The 22,633-nt window shown below is 42.8% G+C and overlaps 2 protein-coding genes and 1 pseudogene across 6 annotated transcripts; 2 read left to right on the forward strand and 1 right to left on the reverse strand.

Moving 5' to 3' along the window:
- The first annotated feature begins 3,491 nt into the window (after positions 1–3,491).
- On the forward strand, positions 3,492–15,304 carry LOC118387098 (cytospin-A-like). Of its 5 annotated transcripts, XM_035775255.2 has the most exons (13): positions 3,881–3,964; positions 4,419–4,598; positions 5,325–5,474; positions 6,089–6,577; positions 8,283–8,356; positions 10,087–10,721; positions 10,925–11,018; positions 11,155–11,230; positions 13,177–13,216; positions 13,308–13,404; positions 13,516–13,632; positions 13,715–13,774; positions 14,051–15,304. In XM_035775255.2, the coding sequence occupies exons 3-13, from the start codon at positions 5,435–5,437 to the stop codon at positions 14,138–14,140; spliced, it is 1,812 nt and encodes a 603-aa protein (XP_035631148.1). In that variant the 5' UTR covers positions 3,881–3,964; positions 4,419–4,598; positions 5,325–5,434; the 3' UTR covers positions 14,141–15,304. The 5 variants fall into 5 exon arrangements, 4 of the variants coding, with proteins under 4 accessions (XP_035631149.1, XP_035631150.1, XP_035631148.1 ...); XM_035775256.2 differs by lacking the exons at positions 3,881–3,964; positions 4,419–4,598 and adding an exon at positions 3,492–3,662; XM_035775257.1 differs by lacking the exon at positions 4,419–4,598 and having other exon boundaries at positions 3,831–3,964.
- On the reverse strand, positions 14,808–22,628 carry LOC127931419 (protein C10-like; annotated as a pseudogene).
- On the forward strand, positions 17,577–21,622 carry LOC118387099 (SAYSvFN domain-containing protein 1-like). The gene is made up of 2 exons (XM_035775258.2): positions 17,577–18,032; positions 18,266–21,622. The coding sequence occupies exons 1-2, from the start codon at positions 17,814–17,816 to the stop codon at positions 18,581–18,583; spliced, it is 537 nt and encodes a 178-aa protein (XP_035631151.1). The 5' UTR covers positions 17,577–17,813; the 3' UTR covers positions 18,584–21,622.
- Positions 22,629–22,633: the final 5 nt, after the last annotated feature.

Here is a 22,633-nt window from a genome sequence, read left to right on the forward strand (position 1 = left end):
CGCTGATCCTCAACACTGGCCCCTCAGGGGTACATGCTCAGTCCCCCCCTGTACTCCCTGTTCACTCGTGACTGCACGGCCTGGCATGACTCCAACACCATCATTAAGTTTGCCGATGACACAACAGTGGTAGGGCTGATCATGGACAATGACGAGACAGCCTATAGGGAGGTCAGAGATCTGGCCGTGTGGTGCCAGGACAACAACCTTTCCCTCAACGTGATCAAGACAAAGCAGATGATTGTGGACTACAGGAAAAAAGAGGACCGAGCACTCCCCAATTCTCATCGACAGGGCTGCAGTGGAGCAGGTTGAGAGCTTCAAGTTCCTTGGTATCTACATAATTAACATGGTCCAAACACACCATGACAGTCGTGAAGCGGGCACGACAAAACCTTTTCCCCCTCAGGAGACTGAAAAGATTTGGCATGGGTCCTCAGATCCTAAAAAGGTTCTACAGCTGCACCTTCGAGAGCATCCTGACTGGTTGCATCACCGCCTGGTATGGCAACTGCTCGGCCTCCGACCGCAAGGCACTACAGAGGGTAGTGTGAACGGCCCAGTACATCACTTGGGCCAAGTTTCCTGCCATCCAGGGCCTCTATACCAGGCTGTGTCAGAGGAAGGCCCTAAAAATTGTCAGACTCCAGCCACCCTAGTCATAGACTGTTCTCTCTGCTACTGCTCGGCAAGCGGTACCGGAGCACCAAGTCTAGGTCCAAGAGGCTTCTAAACAGCTTCTACCCCCAAGCCATAAGACTCCTGAACACCTAATCAAATTGCTACCCAGACCATTTGCATTGCCCCCCCCCTTTACACACTGCTACTCTTTGTTGTTATTATCTATGCATAGTCACTTTTAATAACTCTACCTACATGTACATATTACCTCAACTAACCGTTCCCCCCGCACATTGACTCTGTACCGGTACCCCCCTGTATACAGTCTCGCTATTACTATTTTACTGCTGCTCTTTAATTACTTGTTACTTTTTATTTCTTATCCTATTTTTTTAACTGCATTGTTGGTTAGGGGCTCGTAAGTAAGCATTTCTCTGTAATCTACACCTGTTGTATTCGGGGCATATGACTAATAAAATTTGATTTGATTCTTATTGGTCTTAACTAATTTACCGTCTTGTGATGTCACCAGCCAGACAAACTCCATCCCACCAAAACAGGCTGATATTTCAGGCGGTCTTTTCAAGCAGCTCTGACACCGAAAGGGCATCATCATCATGGTCTAAATGTCACAGTATTATTCCATCCTCATAGTGTGAAAAAAATGATAGATTGATATATATTTTTTTGACTGCTGAGTCGTTTGTTTTTCACGGTCTAAGCCATATAAAAAAAAACTAGAAATACATGTTATTTTATTTAATTCCTCAATATTTACATTATACTACTCTTCCCTCAACCCAATATATTACCAAATAAAATGTAATGGTTCACATGTTTCGTATACAACAGGTGTAGATTGAAACGCTTACTTACGATTCTGTATCCTATTACCCATCATGGAGCTCTGGGCGCTTCATGATTCAAGAAAAGGATTTGGGGATTCTATATAAAACCTTTCCGGAGTGACACTTATACCCCCAATCCATGAGGGGGCTGTTGGTAACTTTGGGTGACTGTTGGTAACTTTGGGTGACTGTTGGTAACTTTGGGTGACTGTTGGTAACTTTGGGTGACTGTTGGTAACTTTGGGTGACTGTTGGTAACTTTGGGTGACTTTGGGTGACTGTTGGTAACTTTCCTGTTCTAAGAGCTGGATGTTTTTCAAGAACTGCTAATAGCATCCCTCTGTAGCCTTGTACCCAGGTCCTGTGAGAATCCCAAATCAGGCCATAGGCACTAGTGTAGTTTTGAGAGGATTGAAAAGTTGCATCATGTTCCTTTAACAGATAGATGGGGGAAATAACCCATTCACTAAATCAAGTCAATTGGACTTTTCTTGTATGTTTTTTATGAATTTATTTCACTTGTATCAGTCTATTTGTTCAGTATGTTGATTTATTCTGCCCTCCAGTGGTCAATTAGTACTTCACTCAAGGATATCATACTAACAGTAAAAGCTTGTGGACAGAATGAACAACCAAATTAGATGTTTGTTCTGGGTTAAGCGACATTAAACTAACAATAGCCCCTAGTAGACGGCGGCCTACCTCAAAGTTTTAAACTTGGTATGTCTTGTTAGTTTTACACAGTAGTAGAGAATAGCCCAATGAGCTGGCAGATTGAGCTAGTATTCCTTTTACATTGTTTGTCATCTGTGTCCAACTGGAATGTATGCAGCCGGCTCATGTAGAAAGATAGGACTCGTCTTTATACCTGTGCTATTATATCTTCTGTGACAGCATGAGCAGCGCCATTGAGGCTACAACCCATAGGAATTCCTACCCATTCGACTACTTTAAAATGGTGGAAGCATGGTGGAATCCCTCAATGGCGGTGCCCATGGGAAAACTGCCTTTTGGCTACTAGAGTCGGCTATACATTGTGTTCCTCATCTACCGACATAAAACATCCTTGATTCAGGCTGTAAGGGCATCGCGTTCCTCCTGAACTAGCTTTAACGTCGAGCTGCCAGGGAAACAAATGGGAAAATGTGTTAATAAAACACAATTTTCCACCACTTTATTTTTTTATTTCACATATATTTAACCAGGTAGGCCAGTTGAGAACAAGTTCTCATTTACAACTGCGACCTGGCCAAGATAAAGCAAAGCAGTGAGACACAAACAACAACACAGAGTTACACATGGGATAAACAAACGCACAGTCAATAACACAATATAAAAAAATATATACAGTGTGTGCAAATGTAGTAAGATTAGGGAGTTAAGGCAATAAATAGGCCGTAGTGGTGAAGTAATTACAATTGAGCAATTAAACACTGGAGTGATAGATATGCAGAAGGTCAATGTGCAAGTAGGGATACTGGGGTGCAAATGAGCAAAAATAATAATAATATGGGGATGAGGTAGTTGATAGAATGTCTGTTACTTCCTGATGTTGCACACAGCGTTCAGCCAGGGGTAAACAGACTGCTACAACCTGATTGGCTGAACATGAGGCAGTAACATTAGCCAGTATACTCTAGCATGGTGGTGTAAATTGTTTTATTAAGACAGTACTCATATTTTAACTTTTTTTGTTGTGAAAATGAATGAAAACTTTTTGGTGGCGCAGTCCGCTAATAACAATGGTCTCATAGTTCAATGGTTGTGAGTTTTAATCCCACATGGGCTGGATATCTTTTTTCTTCTTTTAACCCTTTATTTACAATATTCATCCCGTGCAAAAACTCTGTTATAATTCTGAAAAGTGAAAACATACCTGTGAGAAGGGTTGCCCTGGTAGTAGTTTTTTTTATACAGTACCTAAAACCAATCTGTGCTTTAATTAGACCATTGGAAAAAAGACTACTGCATAAACACTGCAATGCGGGTTGGATTGAATTGAGCCCATAATCTTCCATTTCTAGGCGATGATTGCACTTCTCTTCCCAACACAATACCGCGAAATATTTTGGGGAAGCGCCCAGCAAGTGGGATAGATGTCAGGAACTCGGCTCACTGTGAGCTAACTGTTCAGAGCCATAAATGCATGCGATGCACATCATTTTATTATCAGAATATGCCAGTGGACGTCTGGTAAGTATGCTTTAGTGAGAAAGTGTTGGGATCAGGTTCAACTACATTTACCCACCTCAAAATAAATATTTTCGCACAATTTCTTCCACCCACAACATCTCACCTGAATGCATTTATTTATTACATTTGTAGGGGTTGGGCAAAGGCTGAAATTGGGGTTGAGGGTTAGTTACCGTTTTTAAGAAGAGAGATGTGTTTATGATTTATGTACAAGCCGGACGCGGGGGACAAGAGAGAGACGCAATGACAAACGACGTAAAAGGATAATAGCGCCGTCCAACGGTTGGTTGGGCAAATTAAAGGTATATAGTCAGAGACCCCCGGGAAGTTCTAGTAGGTCCGTCTGAAATCCTATAGGTCCCTTCGTTGATCGCTGATCTAAAATACTTGGAGAATCTCTTGAAGAAAAACTGAACTTCCTTCAGGAAGAATAAATGTATTCTATTAAATAGGTTTACGCTCCCTTCTCTGCCAAATGATATTTGCATCGGAACTTCCAACACTGGAGCTACTGAATGTATCCTAGGCATCTGTCATTATCAACATGAATTTAATCCAAATTCATGATATTCTCCTCGCTCAACACTTCTGGACGTGGAGCTTTTTATACACACATTTATAGTTAAATATATCCAGTGTTCTAGGATACAATTTCTCGCAGTAGGACAGTAGACTGGCTTCCTTGCCTCCAACGGTTTAACCGCGCGGCGTAGCACAGTCCGTCTCGCAGTTTACCGCATCGTTTCTTCCAAGCAGGTTCCAGAATTATCTTTCTCCGTTCATACTACACGACGTTTCAACAGCAGGAAACAGCCCCCCCAAACCTGTATCAGACTATTGAAGACGGAGAAAAATGCGGCGATGAAAGCTGAGAAGAGCGACTGAAACAGTATTTATCGGGCGGTAGGCTACGTGGTCGTGGGAATATATATCGAGGTGGGTGGTTGATTACAAGAGAATACAGTGTTTGTGTTCGCCTGATTCCAATAGCTCGCACGGTGATGTTTTTGTGCAGAGACTAGACACCGAGATAGTATGTGTATTTCTTGTCTTGTTATTGTATCCCTCTCGAGTGTCTAGTCTACCTTTACAGAACCGAGTCTATGCCATTAGTAACCGGTGATACTCTATATCACAGGGATTATTTTATTCAGGATCCGATGTGTAATGTCTGTAAATGTTCAGAGTTTTGCCGTAGCCTTATTACCATGCCTTACAAGTATTAGACACTAGTATTCGGAAGGTATTTTTTTCTGCAAGAACACACACACAATCAGTCCATAAAACTAATCGGCTGCCTTTCCATTGATCAGGCTGGCCTAATCAATTTAACAACCTATTAATTCCACATCAAACCCTGGGGACTGTCAGGTTTTCTCCCTCTCATCACCTACTTGTGTTATTAATCCAATGCTACACTGGACACAGGGAGTCAGGCATGATGATGGTGAACATCCTGCAGGGATAAGCACATATACCAGCAGTCATCCCTGCTCAATTACCTTGCAGCATTTTAAGTATCGGTCATTGCTCCCATCACTTGAGAAAAAACAACATTGTTTTCCACTGTAGTCAGGGTACCCACTCTATTAAAGGGGAATTTAGTAGTGTTAACCATATTTGTATTAAAATATGAATGGTCTGAGCTTTCTCTACTTCTAGGTGTATTATGCCCTATCCAATCTGCGGTGAACCTAAGAGAGCACCAGAGGGGAATGTGAGGGGTGCTGGGAAGCACAGTCACACTGCTGTCTCCCTGCACCTGCTGCATCATGGGTAACGTCGGTGGAAAGGACAGCCATGGCCCTACAGGTTCCCTACATGAACGTACACACACACACACACACACACACACACACACACACACACACACACCTGGCTTGATGTTGAACCTCATGCATCCTACCTGCATCGTCTTCTCTTTTTCTGACACGCATCCCTCCCCTATATGCCTGTTTAAAACCCTGGCAGTTCCTATCCTTTCTAGCTGTTTTCAGTATGCAGGAAACGGACTCAGACTGGGGTGACAATATCTTACTGGATACTGTGTGCACACCGCTAGTCACATGCAACACATCTGATAGCGTAATGAGGAGTCTGCGGAATTCTGCTGCTCAATGCAAGGACAGGGAGGGGGAACATGAGACGCTATAGGCTGGCCAAGCATACATCCTTATGGACCTGTCTGTGTGAATGCGCACTAGAGAATAAACTGGCATCCTCCAAGAGGCGCAGCCAACTGGCATCCTCCAAGAGGCGCAGCCAACTGTGGTCTTCTTCTGTATTGTTTTTATAGACAGAAAATAGCTTAGGACAGCAGTTCTCTTCTCGCTTTTCTGTTCCTCTTCCCTCCATCTCTTCCTTCCCCTATATCAGCTTTCTCTAATCCTCCCCTCTTTCTCTCCACTCCCTTGTTCTCTCTCCAGGGTCTCATTTAGATCTGTTCCAAACTCCTCCCTCTTCCCTCTCTGATTCTGATCTGGCACCAGCCGCGGCTCAGCTGCTGCAGCAGGGGACACCGTCCTCCGGGACCACCCGGGGCATCGTCTGCCAGGGTGGAGCCTCCCCCATTTCCAACTGGAGACACACACTGTCCGTCCCCCCAGAATGGGCCGTGATTACAGTGGAGAGCAGAGTGTCTCCGCAGGGGACTGGGATTGAGATGGAAGGTGGAAGGCAGACAGTGCAGTGCTCTAACAGCCACACCAGCAGCCCTGTGTCCCCAGGCCAGCACCCTCAATTTGAGGGTAGCCCTTTGGAGCCTAGCTGGCAGGAGCGGGACAGTGGGATGGAGCCCCATGCAAGGCCAGAGCGAGCTGGGGAGGAGATGGCCCTGGCACTATTTAGCCTTTTGGAACATCACAGGTCTGCACCGGGGCTCAGTCCGGGCCTGGATGCACCAGCAGGAGCAGCCGGTAAGGACTCTGCATCTGTGTGGCCATAGCAACCCAATCGGTTCATAATAGTTTGTTTGTCTTGTCTCTACTTAACAGAGTGTGCGTGCAGGTGCTTACAGTATGGACAGTGCCTTCAGAAAGTATTCATACCCCTCGTCTTATTCCACATTTTGTTAAAGCCAAATTGAAATGGATTAAAACAATTCTAATCCATCTACACACAGTACCCCATAATGACAAAGGGATAACATGTTTTTAGAAATGTTTGCAGATGTATTGAAATGTAATGCAGAAATAGCTAATCACCCCCCGGAGTCAATACTTTGTATAAACACGTTTGGCAGCTATTTACAGCTGTGCGTCTTTCTGTGTAAGTCTCTAAGAGCTTTCCACACCTGGATTGTGCAACATTTGCCCATTTATTCTTTTCAAAGTTCTTCAAGCTCTGTCAAATTGGTTGTTGATCAATGCTAGACATCAATTTTCAGGTTTTGCATGGATTTTAAAGTATACTGAACAAAAATATAAATGCAAAATGTTGTGTTGCTTCCATGTTTCATGAGCTGAAATATAAGATCCCAGAAATGTTCCATATGCACAAAAAGTGTATTTCTCTCAGAAACGTGGGAACAGCTCTGGTGGACATTCCTGCATTCATCATGCCAATTGCATGCTCCCTCTAAACTTGACACATCTGTGGCATTGTGTTGTGTGACAAAACTGCACATTTTAAAGTGGCCTGTTATTGTCCCCAGCACAAAGTGAACCTGTGTATTGATCATGCTGTTTAATCAGCTTCTTGACATGCCAGACCTGTCAGGTGGAAGGATTATCTTTGCAAAGGAGAAATGCTCACAAACAGGGATGGAAACAAATTTGTACACAAAATTTGAGAGGAAGAAGCTTTTTGTATGTCTGGAACATTTCTGGGATCTTATATTTCAGCTCATAAAATATGGGACCAACACTTTACATGTTGCCTTCATATTTTTGTTCAGTGTACAATGTTGTTGAACCAACCTCAGTTTCTCCTATCACAGCCATTAAAGTCTGTAACTGTTTTAAAGTCACCATTGGCCTCCCTGAAATCCATGAGCAGTTTCCTTCCTCTCTGGCAACTGAGTTAAGGATGCCTGTATCTTTGTAGTGACTGGGTGTATTGATACACCATCCAAAGTGTAATTAATAACTTCCCCATGCTCAAAGGGATTTTTGATGTCTGCCTTTTATTTTCACCCATCTACCAATAGGTGCCCTTCTTTGAGAGTCACTGGAAATCCTCCCTGGTCTTTATGGTTGAATTTGTGTTTGAAATGCCTTGCTCTACTGAGGGACCTTACAATTATCTGTATGTGTGGGGTACAGAGATGTAGTCATTCAAAAATAATGTTAACCACTGTTATTGCACACAGAGTGAGTCCATGCAACTTATGTGACTTGTTAAGCACATTTCTACTGCTGAACGTATTTATGCTGACCATAACAAAGGGGTTGAATACTTATTGAGGCAATACATTTCAGCTCTTCATTTTTTAAATTAATTTGTAAAAATGTCATAAAACGTAATTCAACCTTGACATTATGGGGTATTGTGTGTATGTAGGCCAGTGACAATAAATCTCGATTTAATCCATTTTGAATTCAGGCTGTAACACAACATAATGTGGAAAGAGTCAAGGGGTGTAAAATACATCCTTAAGTTTACTGTATGTTTGTGTGTCAGAGCTGCTGAGGCGGTTGCTGGTGGAGAGAGAGGAGCTGGTCGAGGAGGTGCGCAACTTGAAGGACACACTGAGGGTGAGTCAGACACTCCGCCTTCTCTTCCCGACTGCGTTCCCTACCTCTCTCCCACTGCATTCCCTCCCTCTCTCTCGGTCACTGCAGAGACGGGCATAGAGGAGGACATTTTAAGACCACACACAAATCCATCCCTATTACTTTGATGTGGATTGCTTTTTCCCTTCTCTACCCTGTACTGTACTATGTTAGATATTTTAGACTTCATACTGCTTATCACTGGCTCATGTACACTAGTTCTTACACCATGTTTGCAGATGGTGGAGGCCAACAGCGATACATATTCTGTAACAGGACATTTTAGGAAAAGAAGTCAAAGCCCTATCACATTTTTGAACCACTGATAAGCTTGCTTAGGTTAGCACAAATATTGAGAAACCCTGCCTTCCACAAACCCTGCAACTAGCCTGAACATTGCACTTACTGCCTGAATGAAATGAAAATATTTGTGCTAACCTAAGCACGCTTATCAGTGGTTAAAAAATGTGATGCACTTTGACTTTATTTCTAAGATGTTCTGTTAGAGAATATGTATCGCTGTTGAACTCCATCTGCAAACATGGTGCAACAACTAGTGTACATGAGCCAGTGATAAGCAGTGTGAAGGCCCTGCCATATGGGATTTTGTTCCTCAATCTCTATATTACTGTCATTAACTGTACACAAGGAACATTTCAGGCATTCCTGGTGTCACGGATGTGAAACGGCTAGCTTAGTTAGCGGTGTGCGCTAAATAGCGTTTCAATCGGTGACGTCACTTGCTCCGAGACCTTGAAGTAGTAGTTCCCCTTAATTGCCCTCTGCAAGGGCCGCGGCTTTTGTGGAGCGATGGGTAACGATGCTTCGTGGGTGACTGTTGTTGATGTGTGCAGAGGGTCCCTGGTTCGCGCCCGAGTATGGGCGAGGGGACGGTCTAAAGTTATACTGTTACACTGGCATATCTTGTTTATACGTTCACCTGAATTGGGTTGGCTAGTTTAGCTAAAACAGGTTCTGAACTTGGTAACCTATTGATTTTTTTTTACTTGACTAAAGCAAAGTCCCTGCTTGTCAGACATGTTTTCTGTAGACTGTATCAACAGCACTATAGATTTTCTGAGACAGTGACAGGATGTATGCATGTCTTTCTGCTGGCCTGTCTGGCTCTCGCTCTCTGTCTGGCTCTCGCTCTCTGTCTGGCTCTCGCTCTCTGTCTGGCTCTCGCTCTCTGTCTGGCTCTCGCTCTCTGTCTGGCTCTCGCTCTCTGTCTGGCTCTCTCGCTCTCTGTCTGGCTCTCGCTCTCTGTCTGGCTCTCTCGCTCTCTGTCTGGCTCTCTCGCTCTCTGTCTGGTTCTCTCGCTCTCTGTCTGGTTCTCTCGCTCTCTGTCTGGTTCTCTCGCTCTCTGTCTGGCTCTCGCTCTCTGTCTGGCTCTCTCGCTCTCTGTCTGGCTCTCTCGCTCTCTGTCTGGTTCTCTCGCTCTCTGTCTGGTTCTCTCGCTCTCTGTCTGGTTCTCTCGCTCTCTGTCTGGTTCTCTCGCTCTCTCTGTCTGGTTCTCTCTCGCTCTCTCGCTCTCTGTCTGGTTCGCTCTCGCTCTCTGTCTGGTTCGCTCTCGCGCTCTGTCTGTTTCTCTCCCGCTCTCTGTCTGGTTCGCGCTCGCTCTTTCTGGTTCGCTCTCGCTCTGTCTGGTTCGCTCTCGCTCTCCGTCTGGTTCTCGCTCTGTCTGGATCTTTCTCTCTCTCTCTCTCTGGCAGACTGAGCGAGCTGAGTGGCTCCAGTTCCAGTGTGATCTACAGGTGGCAGTGTCTGTGGCCGACCGGCTGCGCATGGAAGCGGAAGAGACTCTAGGCACGCTCAGAGAGAGCCATGGGAATGTGGAGGGCCAGCTGGACCAGGCCCAGTGCAGACAGCAAGACACGGACAGGGAGTTGGAGAGCCTGAGGGCTGAACACAGAGAGGCCTGTCACAGATTGTCTGCTCTCACCATGGAGCACCAACAGACTAGGGCTGAGCTGGACACACGGAGACACACACTCCGGGAGAGCGAGAGGGACTCGCTGAGGGAAAGAGAGAAGGACTCACACAGAGAGATAGAGGGAAGAGACACGGAGGGAGAAGACACAAGTGAAGACATAAGCACGATGGAGGCACTGGATGGGAAGAAAAGAGAGGATTCAGAAAGAGAAGTGGAAGGAGAGAAAAGGGTGAAGAGTGAGGGAGAGGATGTTAACATGGGAGGGCAGTTTCCCAAGGAGCTTGTTAGAGGAGGGGAGAACTTGCTCAAAGTGAAGGGGGTGGCGGCGGTGTACCTACGGAATTTGGCAGCCGGGGAGAAAGGGTGCGGCTTGAGAGATTCACCAAGGATTGTGGTGATGTCAGAGCGTTCCAGGTGAGTGCCGCCTCATGCCCGTATAATGTACTAGCATTTTAGGGGTGAGGCATCTGTTTGTTGTTATCTGGAGCATGTAAGCTAGCCAGCCTGTGTCTCTGTAGGAGCAACCTTTGACCTTGTTGCGCAAGGCCATGCTATAGACACACGTATCCTACATTTATCTGTGGACTAAAGCCTAAAGACTATCTTATCTGTTCCAGGAGCCTCTCTCGACTTCCCCTGCCCACTGACTCTCTCCCTGCACAGAATGGTAGCTCCCAGAACCCTACCAGTACAACACTGCCTCTCTACAAGGTAACACTAATATTCAACCAACAAGTTTGTTTTTGAAATGCTATCAGAAAGCCTGGACTTGAAATTCAAGGGTCCATTTTGGGATCAGTCATGCATGTATGCAGTATGTCCTGTCTGTCTCTCTATCTCTTACTAGAAAGAAGAGCCAGCCAAAGGGAAAAGGATGGACCGCATACTGCTACGACAGGACAGCTGGTCTAGCTTCTATACAAGTGTGTGTCAATTCATTCATTAACTACAGTGCCTTCAGAATGTATTCATATACCCTTGACTTATTCCACATTTACTTGTTACAGCCTGAATTCCAAAAACAATTCTCACCCATCTTTTTTTAGAAATGTTTGCAAATGTATTGAAAATGAATTCTCATTTATATACACTACTGTTCAAAAGTTTGGGGTCACTTAGAAATGTCCTTGTTTTGAAAGAAAAACTCATTTTTAGACCATTCAAATAACATCAAATTGATCAGAAATACAGTTTGGATATGGTTAACTCTACTCAGCAAACTGGATGCAGTCTATCACAGTGCCATCCGTTTTGTCACTAAAGCACCTTATACCACCCACCACTGCGACTTGTATGCTCTAGTCGGCTGGCCCTCACTACATATTCGTCGCCAGACCCACTGGCTCCAGGTCATCTACAAGTCCATGCTAGGTAAAGCTCCGCCTTATCTCAGTTCACTGGTCACGATGGCAACACCCATCCGTAGCACGCGCTCCAGCAGGTGTATCTCACTGATCATCCCTAAAGCCAACACCTCATTTGCCGCCTTTCGTTCCAGTACTCTGCTGCCTGTGACTGGAACGAATTGCAAAAATCGCTGAAGTTGGAGACTTTTATCTCCCTCTCCAACTTCAAACATCAGCTATCCGAGCAGCTAACCGATCGCTGCAGCTGTACATAGTCTATAGGTAAATAGCTCACCCTTTTTCACCTACCTCATTCCCATACTGTTTTTATACTGTTTTTATTTATTTACTTTTCTGCTCTTTTGCACACCAATATCTCTACCTGTACATGCCCATCTGATCATTTATCACTCCAGTGTTAATCTGCAAAATTGTATTATTCGCCTACCTCCTCATGCCTTTTGCACACATTGTATATAGACTGCCCATTTTTTTCTAGTGTTATTGACTTGCTAATTGTTTACTCCATGTGTAACTCTGTGTTGTCTGTTCACACTGCTATGCTTTATCTTGGCCAGGTCGCAGTTGCAAATGAGAACTTGTTCTCAACTAGCCTACCTGGTTAAATAAAGGTGAAATAAATAAAATAAATTAAAAAAAATAAAAATGTTGTAAATGACTATTGTAGCTAGAAACGGCTGATTTTATATGGAATAGCTACATAGGCGTACAGAGGCCCATTATCAGCAACCATCACTCCTGTGTTCCAATGGCACGTTGTTAGCTAATCCAAGTTTATCATTTAAAAGTTTATCATTTTAAAAGGCTAATTGATCATTAGAAAACCCTTTTGCAATTATGATAGCACAGCTGAAAACTGTTGTCTTGATTAAAGAAGCAATAAAACTGGCCTTTAGATTAGTTGAGTATCTGGAGCATCTGGAGCATCAGCATTTGTGGGTTTGATTACAGGCTCAACAAAACTTTCTTCTGAAACTCGTCAGTCTATTCTTGTTCTGAGAAATGAAGGTTATTCCATGCGAGAAATTGCCAAAAAACTGAAGATCTCGTACAATGCTGTGTACTTCTCCCTTCACAGAACAGCGCAAACTGGCTCTAACCAGAATCTAAATTAGGAGTGGGAGGCCCCGGTGCACAACTGAGCAAGAGGACAAGTACATTAGTGTCTAGTTTGAGAAACAGATGCCTCACAAGTCCTCAACTGGCAGCTTCATTAAATAGTACCCGCAAAACACCAGTCTCAATATCAACAGTGAAGAGGCGACTCCAGGATGTGGAGAATTGTTTTTTTAAATACATAATACATTTTGAATTACTGCTGTAACACAACAAAATGTGGAATAAGACAAGGGGTATGAATACGTTCCGAAGGCACTGTAAATTAGTTAATCCACAACTGCTTTCTTATTACCTAGACAGTTATACAACTGAATGCAATCAACTGAAATGTGTCTTCCGCATTAAAGTTACTGTGCTCTTGACTAATTGCTCATGTCTGGCAGAAAAACAGGAGGAGGACCAGAACGCAGACCCATTGTTCAGGTGAGTAGACAGGCCCTCTAGAGATACTTAAAAAATATGCCCAAATAAAGCCTTCTATCTACATAACTTTTGTCTGCTATCCACCTTCCAGACCTCAGGATGGTTTCAGCATGCTGCTGCGATGTCATGGAGGCTCCAAGCGGAACTCACTCTTGCGTTGGTGTCAAAGCCGCACCCAGGGCTATAAGGTCAGAAGTGGCAAAGTTTTCTAGAATACCTCACGCTTACCATTCATATTTGTAAAACATCGGTCTGTATTCTGACCCATACAAACCTTATTATTATTTTATTTTTTACAGAATATTGAGATCACCAACTTCAGTAGCAGTTGGGAGGATGGTCTGGCTTTCTGTGCCGTGTACCACACCTATCTGCCCACACACATCCCCTACAGTAGTCTCAGCACAGGAGACAAAGTAAGAGGAATGCATACCCATTCACATACAGCACATACTGTTATATTGACCCTACAGTTAAGTCCTAACTTGTTCTGTGCAGAGCGAGAACCTGGATCTAGCCTTCCAGACAGGGGAGAGTGTTGGAATCCCAGCCACTTTGGTGAGACCCACATTTAAACTAACTGGGCTAACTACTGGGAATTTCACATGCATATTACTTGTACTAACACGTCACCATGAACATGGAACACAGCTGTTGGGGACATACGGTAGGGAGCTTGACTTGTGACTAAAATGTAAGGTGTCACTGATGTTTGTATTTGTGATTGGGGCCTTGCGTAGTACTCCTCAGTGGGCACCTTTGAATGAGAATAGAGTTTGTCCATGACGGAGAGTATGGAGTTATTCTTCAACAGTGTTTGTGTTTGCTTGACAGACCGCCGAGGAGATGCTGAGACCAGGTGGGCCCGACTGGCAGAGGGTCCTGGGGTACGTTGAAAGCATGTTTCGTCACTTTGAGATGTAAGGTCATTTCCCTTCTGGGTTCCATACCAAACACTACATCAAATTGGTCTGCCACCACCAGTCTGGTTATTTTTGTTGCATCATGAACTGGACTCTTGAGTGATATACCACTAGGGGGTTTACGACTACTGTTGGAACGGAATTCTCCTTCAGCCACACTCCTTGTGCAGAGGCTCCTGCTGCTGGCCATTGGTTGAAGGTGCACTGTGGATGGAGCTACTATGAACTGGGTCGATCTTGATTTCAGAAAGCGCTGACCATGGGGGTTTTGGGCTGAGAGCTGGGTTTTTGGGTAAATACACAGTGATTGCACTGAATGAGGAGCCATTGGAAATGACCACAAGAACCATAAATTAGGAAATTGTGGATATGGGAAGGATGTTACTATTTGCACCAGGAAAAATTAACAATGACTTCAAGTTCTTCACTTAGGGTTCTACTGCTGTTCACTCTGTTGTGCACTTATTTTGATGCCTTTTAATTTTATCAACAATATGAAGTCTGTCACAAGTATTTAACTGGAAGATTTGAATGTTATAGACACGCTCTCTCCATGGATCTGATTTTATACCCTTAGAAAACTCCATCCCGTTGTGATATTAATGTAGCCAGAAGTAGTATTTTAATGTCTGTATACAACCCAACTCAAAGCAGAAAAAAGGTCTGGACAACTTGAATGAGTTCATTTAATGGCATTGTGTGCATCACAACTGCAATCAACCAAGAGTGACTGCCTTTGAAAAAATGTGTGTACTGTGCTGTCTAACTAGTAATATTTTTAATGTACATTTTGTTTGGAAAAACTTTTTAATTTGAATGTTATTTTAAATGTAGTATGCAAACAGAAGTGCCATATGGTGGACTATCCAACAGAGGGACTTGTCTCCTGTTATGGAGTATGGGAATGAACTGTCATGAGGTTTTGTCTGATAATAGGAGCAACAATGAGGCCATATAAGTACTGGATCCTACAATGTTTGCTTGTCTTTGTGATTGAGGGAGAAGGTGAGAAATAAGAGTGATGTATTGTATGTGTCTCAAGTATAAATTGAGACACAGAGGCCCTCCCTAAACAGTTTTACTGTGACAATGGTACTGTACGAGAATGATAGATGACAAACAGTTGCCAAAGCATTACTGCCATAATAAAGGTTGTTTTAATCTGTTTGTGTTGCTGTTATCTTGAATTTAAAAAATGTCAAATTTGAGTTTTATATTAATACAATGTATCTAGCTGTGACAACTGAGATTGACATTTTATACAATAGCAGTATAAAATGTTTTATACCAAAAAAATCATTGTCCTCTCAAACAGCAATTAATGGTATAAATGACAAGTCAAAACCATGGTCAGTGCTTGTGTTTCTGACAGTGTTTTCATTTCAACCAATAAAGATGTGCTTTGTGTGTATCTCAGGACATTAGAAATAAGGTAACCAATTCACTCTCACCTAAGACTGAATGAAAATATCATGAGCTGAATTCCAGGTTTGCACGTACTTGATGGAAGTACAGTAACATTTTGTAGATGTCCCTTCTGGGAAAAACAAGGCGGTCCACAATAAAATAGTTTGCGAGGAGGCTGGGATTGCACCACCAATGGGTGGAGTGGACAGGGGAGGCAGGAGAAGAGTCCCCAGTTTGACCGATATGGCTGCTACCTCTGGATCCTGAGTTTCATACATCTTCACCAGACGGGCAAATTTAAGAACACCTGAAAAATAGCTAAAACAAGCAATGACTACTATGATTGACCACCATGATTTCACAAATACACCTGAAAAATAGTTTACAAGCAATGACTACTATGATTGACCACCATGATTTCACAAATACACTGAACAAATATATAAATGCAACATGAAAGTGTTGGTTTCATGAGCTGAAATAAAAGATCCCAGAAATGTTCCATACACACAAAAAGCTTATTTCTCTCAGTATGTGCACACATTTTACATCCTTCTTAGTGAGCATTTCTCCTTTGCCAAGATAATCCATCCACCTGACAGGTGTGGCATATCAAGAAGCAGATTAAATGGCATCATTACCCAGGTGCACCTTGTGCTGGGGACAAATGCACACTCTAAAATGAGCAGTTGTCACACAACACAATGCCATAAGTTGAGGGCAATTGGCATGCTGACTGCAGGAATTTCCACCAGCGCATACTCAAACATGTCACCCATTGAGCATGTTTTGAATACTCTGGATTGACGTGTTAGTGTGTTCCCGCTAATAGCCAGCAAGTTCGCACAGCCATTGAAGAGGAGTGGGACAACATTTCACAGGCCACAATCAACAGCCTTATCAACTCAAGGTGAAGGAGGTGTCGAGCTGCATGACACAAATGGTGGTCACACCAGATATTTACTGGTTTTCTGATCCACGACCCATACCATTTTTTAAAAGATATTTATGACCAACATATGAAATTCATAGATTAGGGCCTTATGAATGTATTTTAATTGACTGATTTCCTTATATTAACTAAGTAAAATCTTAGAAATTGCTGCATTTATATTGTTGTTCAGTATAGGTCAAACTGAACATGACGCAAAAAGATAGCATTCAGTCTTCACACAAAACAATGCCACTGACAAGTGACAATAGATTTGTCTCTCTCTACCCCTTCATTCTGTATGGAACTGGTTTCACAAAGTGACTTCCCCCTCTCCCTCGTTGTTGAAGCCATAAGCCTTGATGACCTGTTGGATCTCGGTGGCCATGGGGAGCACCAGCTATCGAATCGTCCCTATGTTGTAGGCGCTCTCCCGTGCCTCCTCCATCTGCGCTGAATTCTCTGGCACAGAGAAGACTTGGATGACCACACTCAGCACCACTGCATCACAAGCAGTTTGAAGAGATCTGTTCCACTACTGGGCATTAGTAATAAGACAAAAGTATGTGACAACCGTTCTTACATCTGGCCTGCTCAACGGTCAGGGTGGGCTGGGGCTGTCCATTCTGTGTCGGGGGAAAAAATGGGATATTAGAGAGGATATTGCATATGTGAATCAGATTCAAATACATGACTCCTGCTTTTTTATGTAGTGTGTCAGTGAGTCTAATACTTTCCTGTGTCCATTTCTTATACAAACATAAAAGGGACATATCTAAAAGGGCATATTGATCTAGCTATATATTTACCTTTATTCGATTCATCCAGAACTATGGATGGAGAATTTTGACATGAGTAGGATTGTCGCTAAACTAGCTAGCTGAGCAGAGCTAACTACTGTACACTTTTTTAATCTATAACGCTATGGAATACGCAATTAAATACGTAAATAATCAGTCAATTGCATATTTGGTTACTTACAATATATAAATTGAATAAAGTCAAACAGTCTACCAAGAAAAGCTAGTTTGGCTTGTCAGGTGGATGATGGGGTTGACGATTTACTACACAATCTACGTCGTTACGTACGCCTGGCTGAACCGGAAGATAAACAAACTGAAGTGAAACAGATTTGTTAAAGAAAATATTTTCATACTTCCTGTGACAGTGAATTCAATTATTACCATAACACAATTTAGACAAGATTTCCGCGGTTGGGGAGACGGGATTTCACTCGAACAATCTTTTTGGGACCTCTCAAAAAAATCTAGCGAACTGTCGTGCACACGTTGCCACGCATTCTTTCATTGCTGCATGACTCAGAAGCTCTACACATATGGAGCAAAAGCTTGCGGAGTTCAGGGCCCGAAGAAGGGCTGATGTGGCCGCTAGGAAGAGCGAATCTTTTCAAAAACAACCAATAACATATTCGGACAATGGCAGCACGTTGAAGTCGGACAGTTGCCAGTCATCAACAGCTGATCCAGACACACAGCAGTTGACAGATAATCCAATCTCTGCTGTCCATCAGGCTATAAGGACTAAACATTGGGGGGTAGGCTAAAAATCTACTTAAAATACTAGGGGTTGGTTACCCTACGCTGTTTAAGCCTAGTCCTGGACTAATAAACACTTTCTTTGGAGATTCATTGACCATACTTGTTAGTCAACCAGGACTATTCTTAATCTGTGTCTGAAAAACCAGATAGTAATAAACGTTGATTCCATCTTGTAAATGTTAGCTACTGTAACTTAATTTATTCCCCCCCTCCCCTCCCGTTTTTTTAGGATGACTGGCTGCTGGAGAGCACTCTGGGTCAATGGCTTGGTTCAAAGCGGATGGCTTTCACAAATCTGACTTTGCTGAAGGTGTTGCTTTGGCTGGTTCTACTTGGGCTGTTTGCCGAGCTGGAATTCGGGTTGCCTTTCTTCCTAATCTCCCTCTTCTACTGGCTGTATGAGGGGCTGCGGAGCCCAACTGCACGCCAACCTGGAGAAATGAGTGCTTACTCAGTGTTCAACCCAGACTGTCAGCCTCTCCTGGGTGCACTTACAGCTGAGCAGCTAGAGGGAGAGATGGGCTACAGACCACTGGCCAACAGATGAAACCTCTCAAGACACTCAAACAACTGACTTTAATCTGAAATGGAATAGCTACTGTACTTTAAGCTTCCCATTGTACTAAAAAGGAATTGGCAATGTATTTCTTTGAATGAAGCACATTGCTGGTATTGATTTTGAAGTCAAATGGAGCCTATTCCATACTACAAGATCATTCACCACTAGTGCACATTGATGATGCTGGAAAAGTACTATCCGCTTGTAAAATTGTATTACTGTACTAGGACCTGCTCTTTACTATTTTGGTCTTAAAACATGTAATAGTCATCTGTATTCAGATGACACTTATGTATGCCATTGCAAACTGTTAACCAGGATAGAGCTGCAATGCGATTTTGTTGCCTTATAGAAAGCCCTGGTTGGTTTAAAACTTGAACTTAATGTGGGCAAGACTAAATATGTGTTCTCCAATTCTAGCAAAAACAATTCAGATGAACTACATATTTATTAATTGGATTGTTCTCCTATTGATCGGGTTCCTGCCTATACATATCTGGGCATTCGGATTGACAAAGATCTAATGTAAAAAAATATATATATACACTTATGGGTGAGCTAATGAAAAAGCTGAGATTTAAAGCGAGCTTCTTTTTTTTTGGAAATACAGTGCATTTCAGAAAGTATTCAGACCCCTTGACCTTTTCCACATTTTGTTATGTTACAGCCTTATTCTAAAAGTAACTAACCCCCCCTCCAACTACACACAATACCCCATAATGACAAAGTGCAAAAATTGTTATTTTTACAAATTTATAAAAAATAAAAAATGATCAAATTGAGATAAGTATTCAGACCCTTTACTCTGTACTTTATTGAAGCACCTTTGGCAGTGATTACAGCCTTGAGTCTTCTTGGGTATGAGGCTACAAGATTGGCACACCTGTATTTGTGGAGTTTCTCCCATTCTTCTCTGCAGATCCTATCAAGCTCTGTCAGGTTAGATGGGCACAACTATTTTTAGGTCTCTCCAGAGATGTTAGATCGGGTTCAAGTCCAGGCTCTGGCTGGGCAACTCAAGGACATTCAGAGACTTGTCCTGAAGCCACAGCGTTGTCAAATTTAATTTAATTGGTCAAATATTTAGCAGGTGTTGCAAAATGCTTGTGTTCCAACAGTGCAGTAGTATCTAACAGTACACAACAATACACACATGTAAAAGAATGGAATTAAGAAATATATAAATATTAGATTGAGCAATGTCAGAGTGGCATTGACTAAAATACAGTAGAATAGAAAACAGTATATTGTCTTCAAAGCGGGCGAAGGTGTTTAGCTTGTCCGGAAGCAAGACGTCGGTGTCCGTGACGTGACTGGTTTTGCCTTTGTAGTCCATGATTGTATCCCGAGAGAGACATGTTTCTGCGAAACAGAGTATGCCGTAATCCCTAATGTCTCTCTGGAAGGAAATCCTTGCCCTGATCTTGTCTACTTTATTATCCAAAGACTGAACATTAGCGAGTAATATACTCGGAAGCGGTGGATGATGTGCACGTCTCCTGAGTTGGACTAGAAGTCCATTCCAAATACCTCTTCTCCACCGGCAGGGTTTTGGAGCACCCTCTGGAATAAGTTCATTTGCTCTGGGGGGTATGAACAAAGGATCTAATTCTGGAAAGTCGTATTCCTGGTCGTATTCCTAGTTTCCGGCTGTATGTAATAACACAAACATTTTCTGGGCTAATAATGTAAGAAATAACACAAAATAACAAAATACTGCAAAGTTACTTAGGAGCTAGAAGCAGAGCTGCTATATCTGTCGGCACCATCTGTCTTGGCTGTGTGCTTAGGGTCGTTGTCCTTTTAGACTGGGGCAAAGGTTTACCTTCTGGGGTCCGGAGCATTCTGTAGCAGGTTTTCATCATGATTACTCTGTACTTTGAACCGTTCATCTTTCCCTTGATCCTGACTAGTCTCCCAGACCTGCCTCTGAAAAACATCCCCACAGCATGATGCTGCCACCACCATGCTTCAACGTAGGGATGGTGCCAGATTTCCTCCAGACATGGCGCTTGGCATTCAGGCCAAATAGGTCAATCTTGGTTTCATCAGACCAGAGAATCTTGTTTCTCATGGTCTGAGAGTCCTTTAGAAGCCTTTTGGCTAACTCCAAGCAGGCTGTCATGTGCCTTTTACTGAAGAGTGGCTATCGTCTGGCCACTCTACCAAAAAGGCCTGATTGGTGTAGTGCTGCAGAGATGGTTGTCCCATCTCCACAGAGGAACTCTTGGCAGTGCTGCCAGCTCAACGGAGTCTTGGTGGTTCCAAACTTTTTCCATTTAAGAATGATGGAGGCCACTATGTTCTTGGGGACCTTCAATGCTGCGGACATTTTTTGGTACCCTTCCCCAGATCTGTGCCTCAACACAATCCTGTTTTGGCATTCTACAGACAATTCCTTTGACCTTATGGCTTCATTTTTCCTCTGACATGCACTGTCAACTGTGGGACCTTTATATAGACAGTTGTGTGCCTTTCCAAATCATGTCCAATCAACTGAATTTACCACAGGTGGACTCAAGGATGATCAATGGAAACAGGATGCACCTGAGCTCAATTTTGAGTCTCATAGCAAAGGGTCTGAATACTTATGTTAATAAGGTACTTGTTTATTTTTAATACATTTGCAAAAATGTCTAAAAACCTGTTTTCGCTTTGTCAATATGGGGTATTGTGTGTAGATTGATGAGGAAAAAATGCCATTTAATCCATTTTAGAATAAAGCTGTAACGTAACAATGTAAATGTAAATGTAACAAAATGTGGAAAAAGTCAAGGGGTCTGAATACTTTCCGAATGCACTGTAGATCTTGCCTAAATAGCAGGAATCAGATTGTTTAGTCAACTTTCCTTCCAGCTCTTGACTGTGGTGAAACCATTTAACAGATTGCAGCTGCCGCTACTCTTAAACCTTTGTCTGCTGTCTACCATAACTCCTTTTTTGTTTACAAAGAGAGAATAATGATGTGATTGGGAATGAGACACTGATCTCAATTGGGCTACCCTGAATAAATATAAGTAAAACGCACGTTTCAGGGGTCGTCACTTGTTACCACAATCATAAATCTTGCCTATTTCTACAATTTATCTTCTTAAAATCTGATTTGAAACCACAACCATACCCTTAGACACACTGCTAACCTTATTTTATTTATTTATTTTATTTAACCTTTATTTAACCAGGTAGGCAAGTTGAGAACAAGTTCTCATTTACAATTGCGACCTGGCCAAGATAAAGCAAAGCAGTTCGACAGATACAACGACACAACAGATAGATACAACGATATGCCTATCCCTAACCTTGAATGACAAAAAAACAAAACATTGTTATCATACATTTTTACTATATTGCCAATATTTACCCCACGGCAATATACCTTTTGGGGATGTAGTCCGCCATAAAACCCTACAGAAGAAAAAAAACAGTTCCAAAGAGTGCCTCTTCTTTCCCCCACTTACTGAGGAAAATATGACAGGGGCGGCAGGGTAGACTAGTGGTTAGAGTGTTGGACTAGTAACTCACTGGCTTGCAAATTCAAATCCCCAAGCCGAGAAGGTACAAATCTGTCGTTCTGCCCCTGAACAGGCAGTTAATCCACTGTTCCTAGGCCGTCATTGAAAATAAGAATTTGTTCTTAACTGACTTGCCTAGTTAAATAAAGGTAAAATACAACATAAACTGCTTAATTGTTTTGAGAGATGACTGAATGAACTACATCTTCCGTTTAAGAACCATACGGAACTCAACAGCGCTTAGAGTACACGGTTCTGTTGAATCGTAATGAATATACCCTTGCTCTTCATCCCTGGCTGTTGGTTTCCACTAGTTAAAATATCTTAATGGACTATACCGTAAAAATAAATAACTAAAATGAGCTTTTTGGTCTGAATTTAAGGTTAGCAATGGTTAAAGTTTAACTAGTGACGACCCTGAGTTATCGGTAGAGTCAAGTTTATTTCCCTGCGCTTTACGACACAACAGACGTCATTACTTACGCCCGAACCGGAAGTAAACCATCCGGGGTTAGTTATAAATACC

Source organism: Oncorhynchus keta, chromosome 8, assembly GCF_023373465.1.
Source record: "Oncorhynchus keta strain PuntledgeMale-10-30-2019 chromosome 8, Oket_V2, whole genome shotgun sequence".
Lineage (NCBI taxonomy): Eukaryota > Metazoa > Chordata > Actinopteri > Salmoniformes > Salmonidae > Oncorhynchus > Oncorhynchus keta.

What these genes read in the sequence shown, in the direction of transcription:
- LOC118387098 (XM_035775256.2), top strand. Translation starts at nt 5,435, where the DNA reads ATGGGTAACGTCGGTGGAAAGGACAGCCATGGCCCTACAG. An exon ending in CAACACTGCCTCTCTACAAG is followed by an intron (nt 11,019 to 11,154) that starts GTAACACTAATA and finishes ATCTCTTACTAG; the next exon opens with AAAGAAGAGCCAGCCAAAGG. An exon ending in GTCTCAGCACAGGAGACAAA is followed by an intron (nt 13,633 to 13,714) that starts GTAAGAGGAATG and finishes TGTTCTGTGCAG; the next exon opens with AGCGAGAACCTGGATCTAGC.
- LOC118387099 (XM_035775258.2), top strand. Translation starts at nt 17,814, where the DNA reads ATGGAGCAAAAGCTTGCGGAGTTCAGGGCCCGAAGAAGGGCTGATGTG. An exon ending in TAAGGACTAAACATTGGGGG is followed by an intron (nt 18,033 to 18,265) that starts GTAGGCTAAAAA and finishes CCGTTTTTTTAG; the next exon opens with GATGACTGGCTGCTGGAGAG.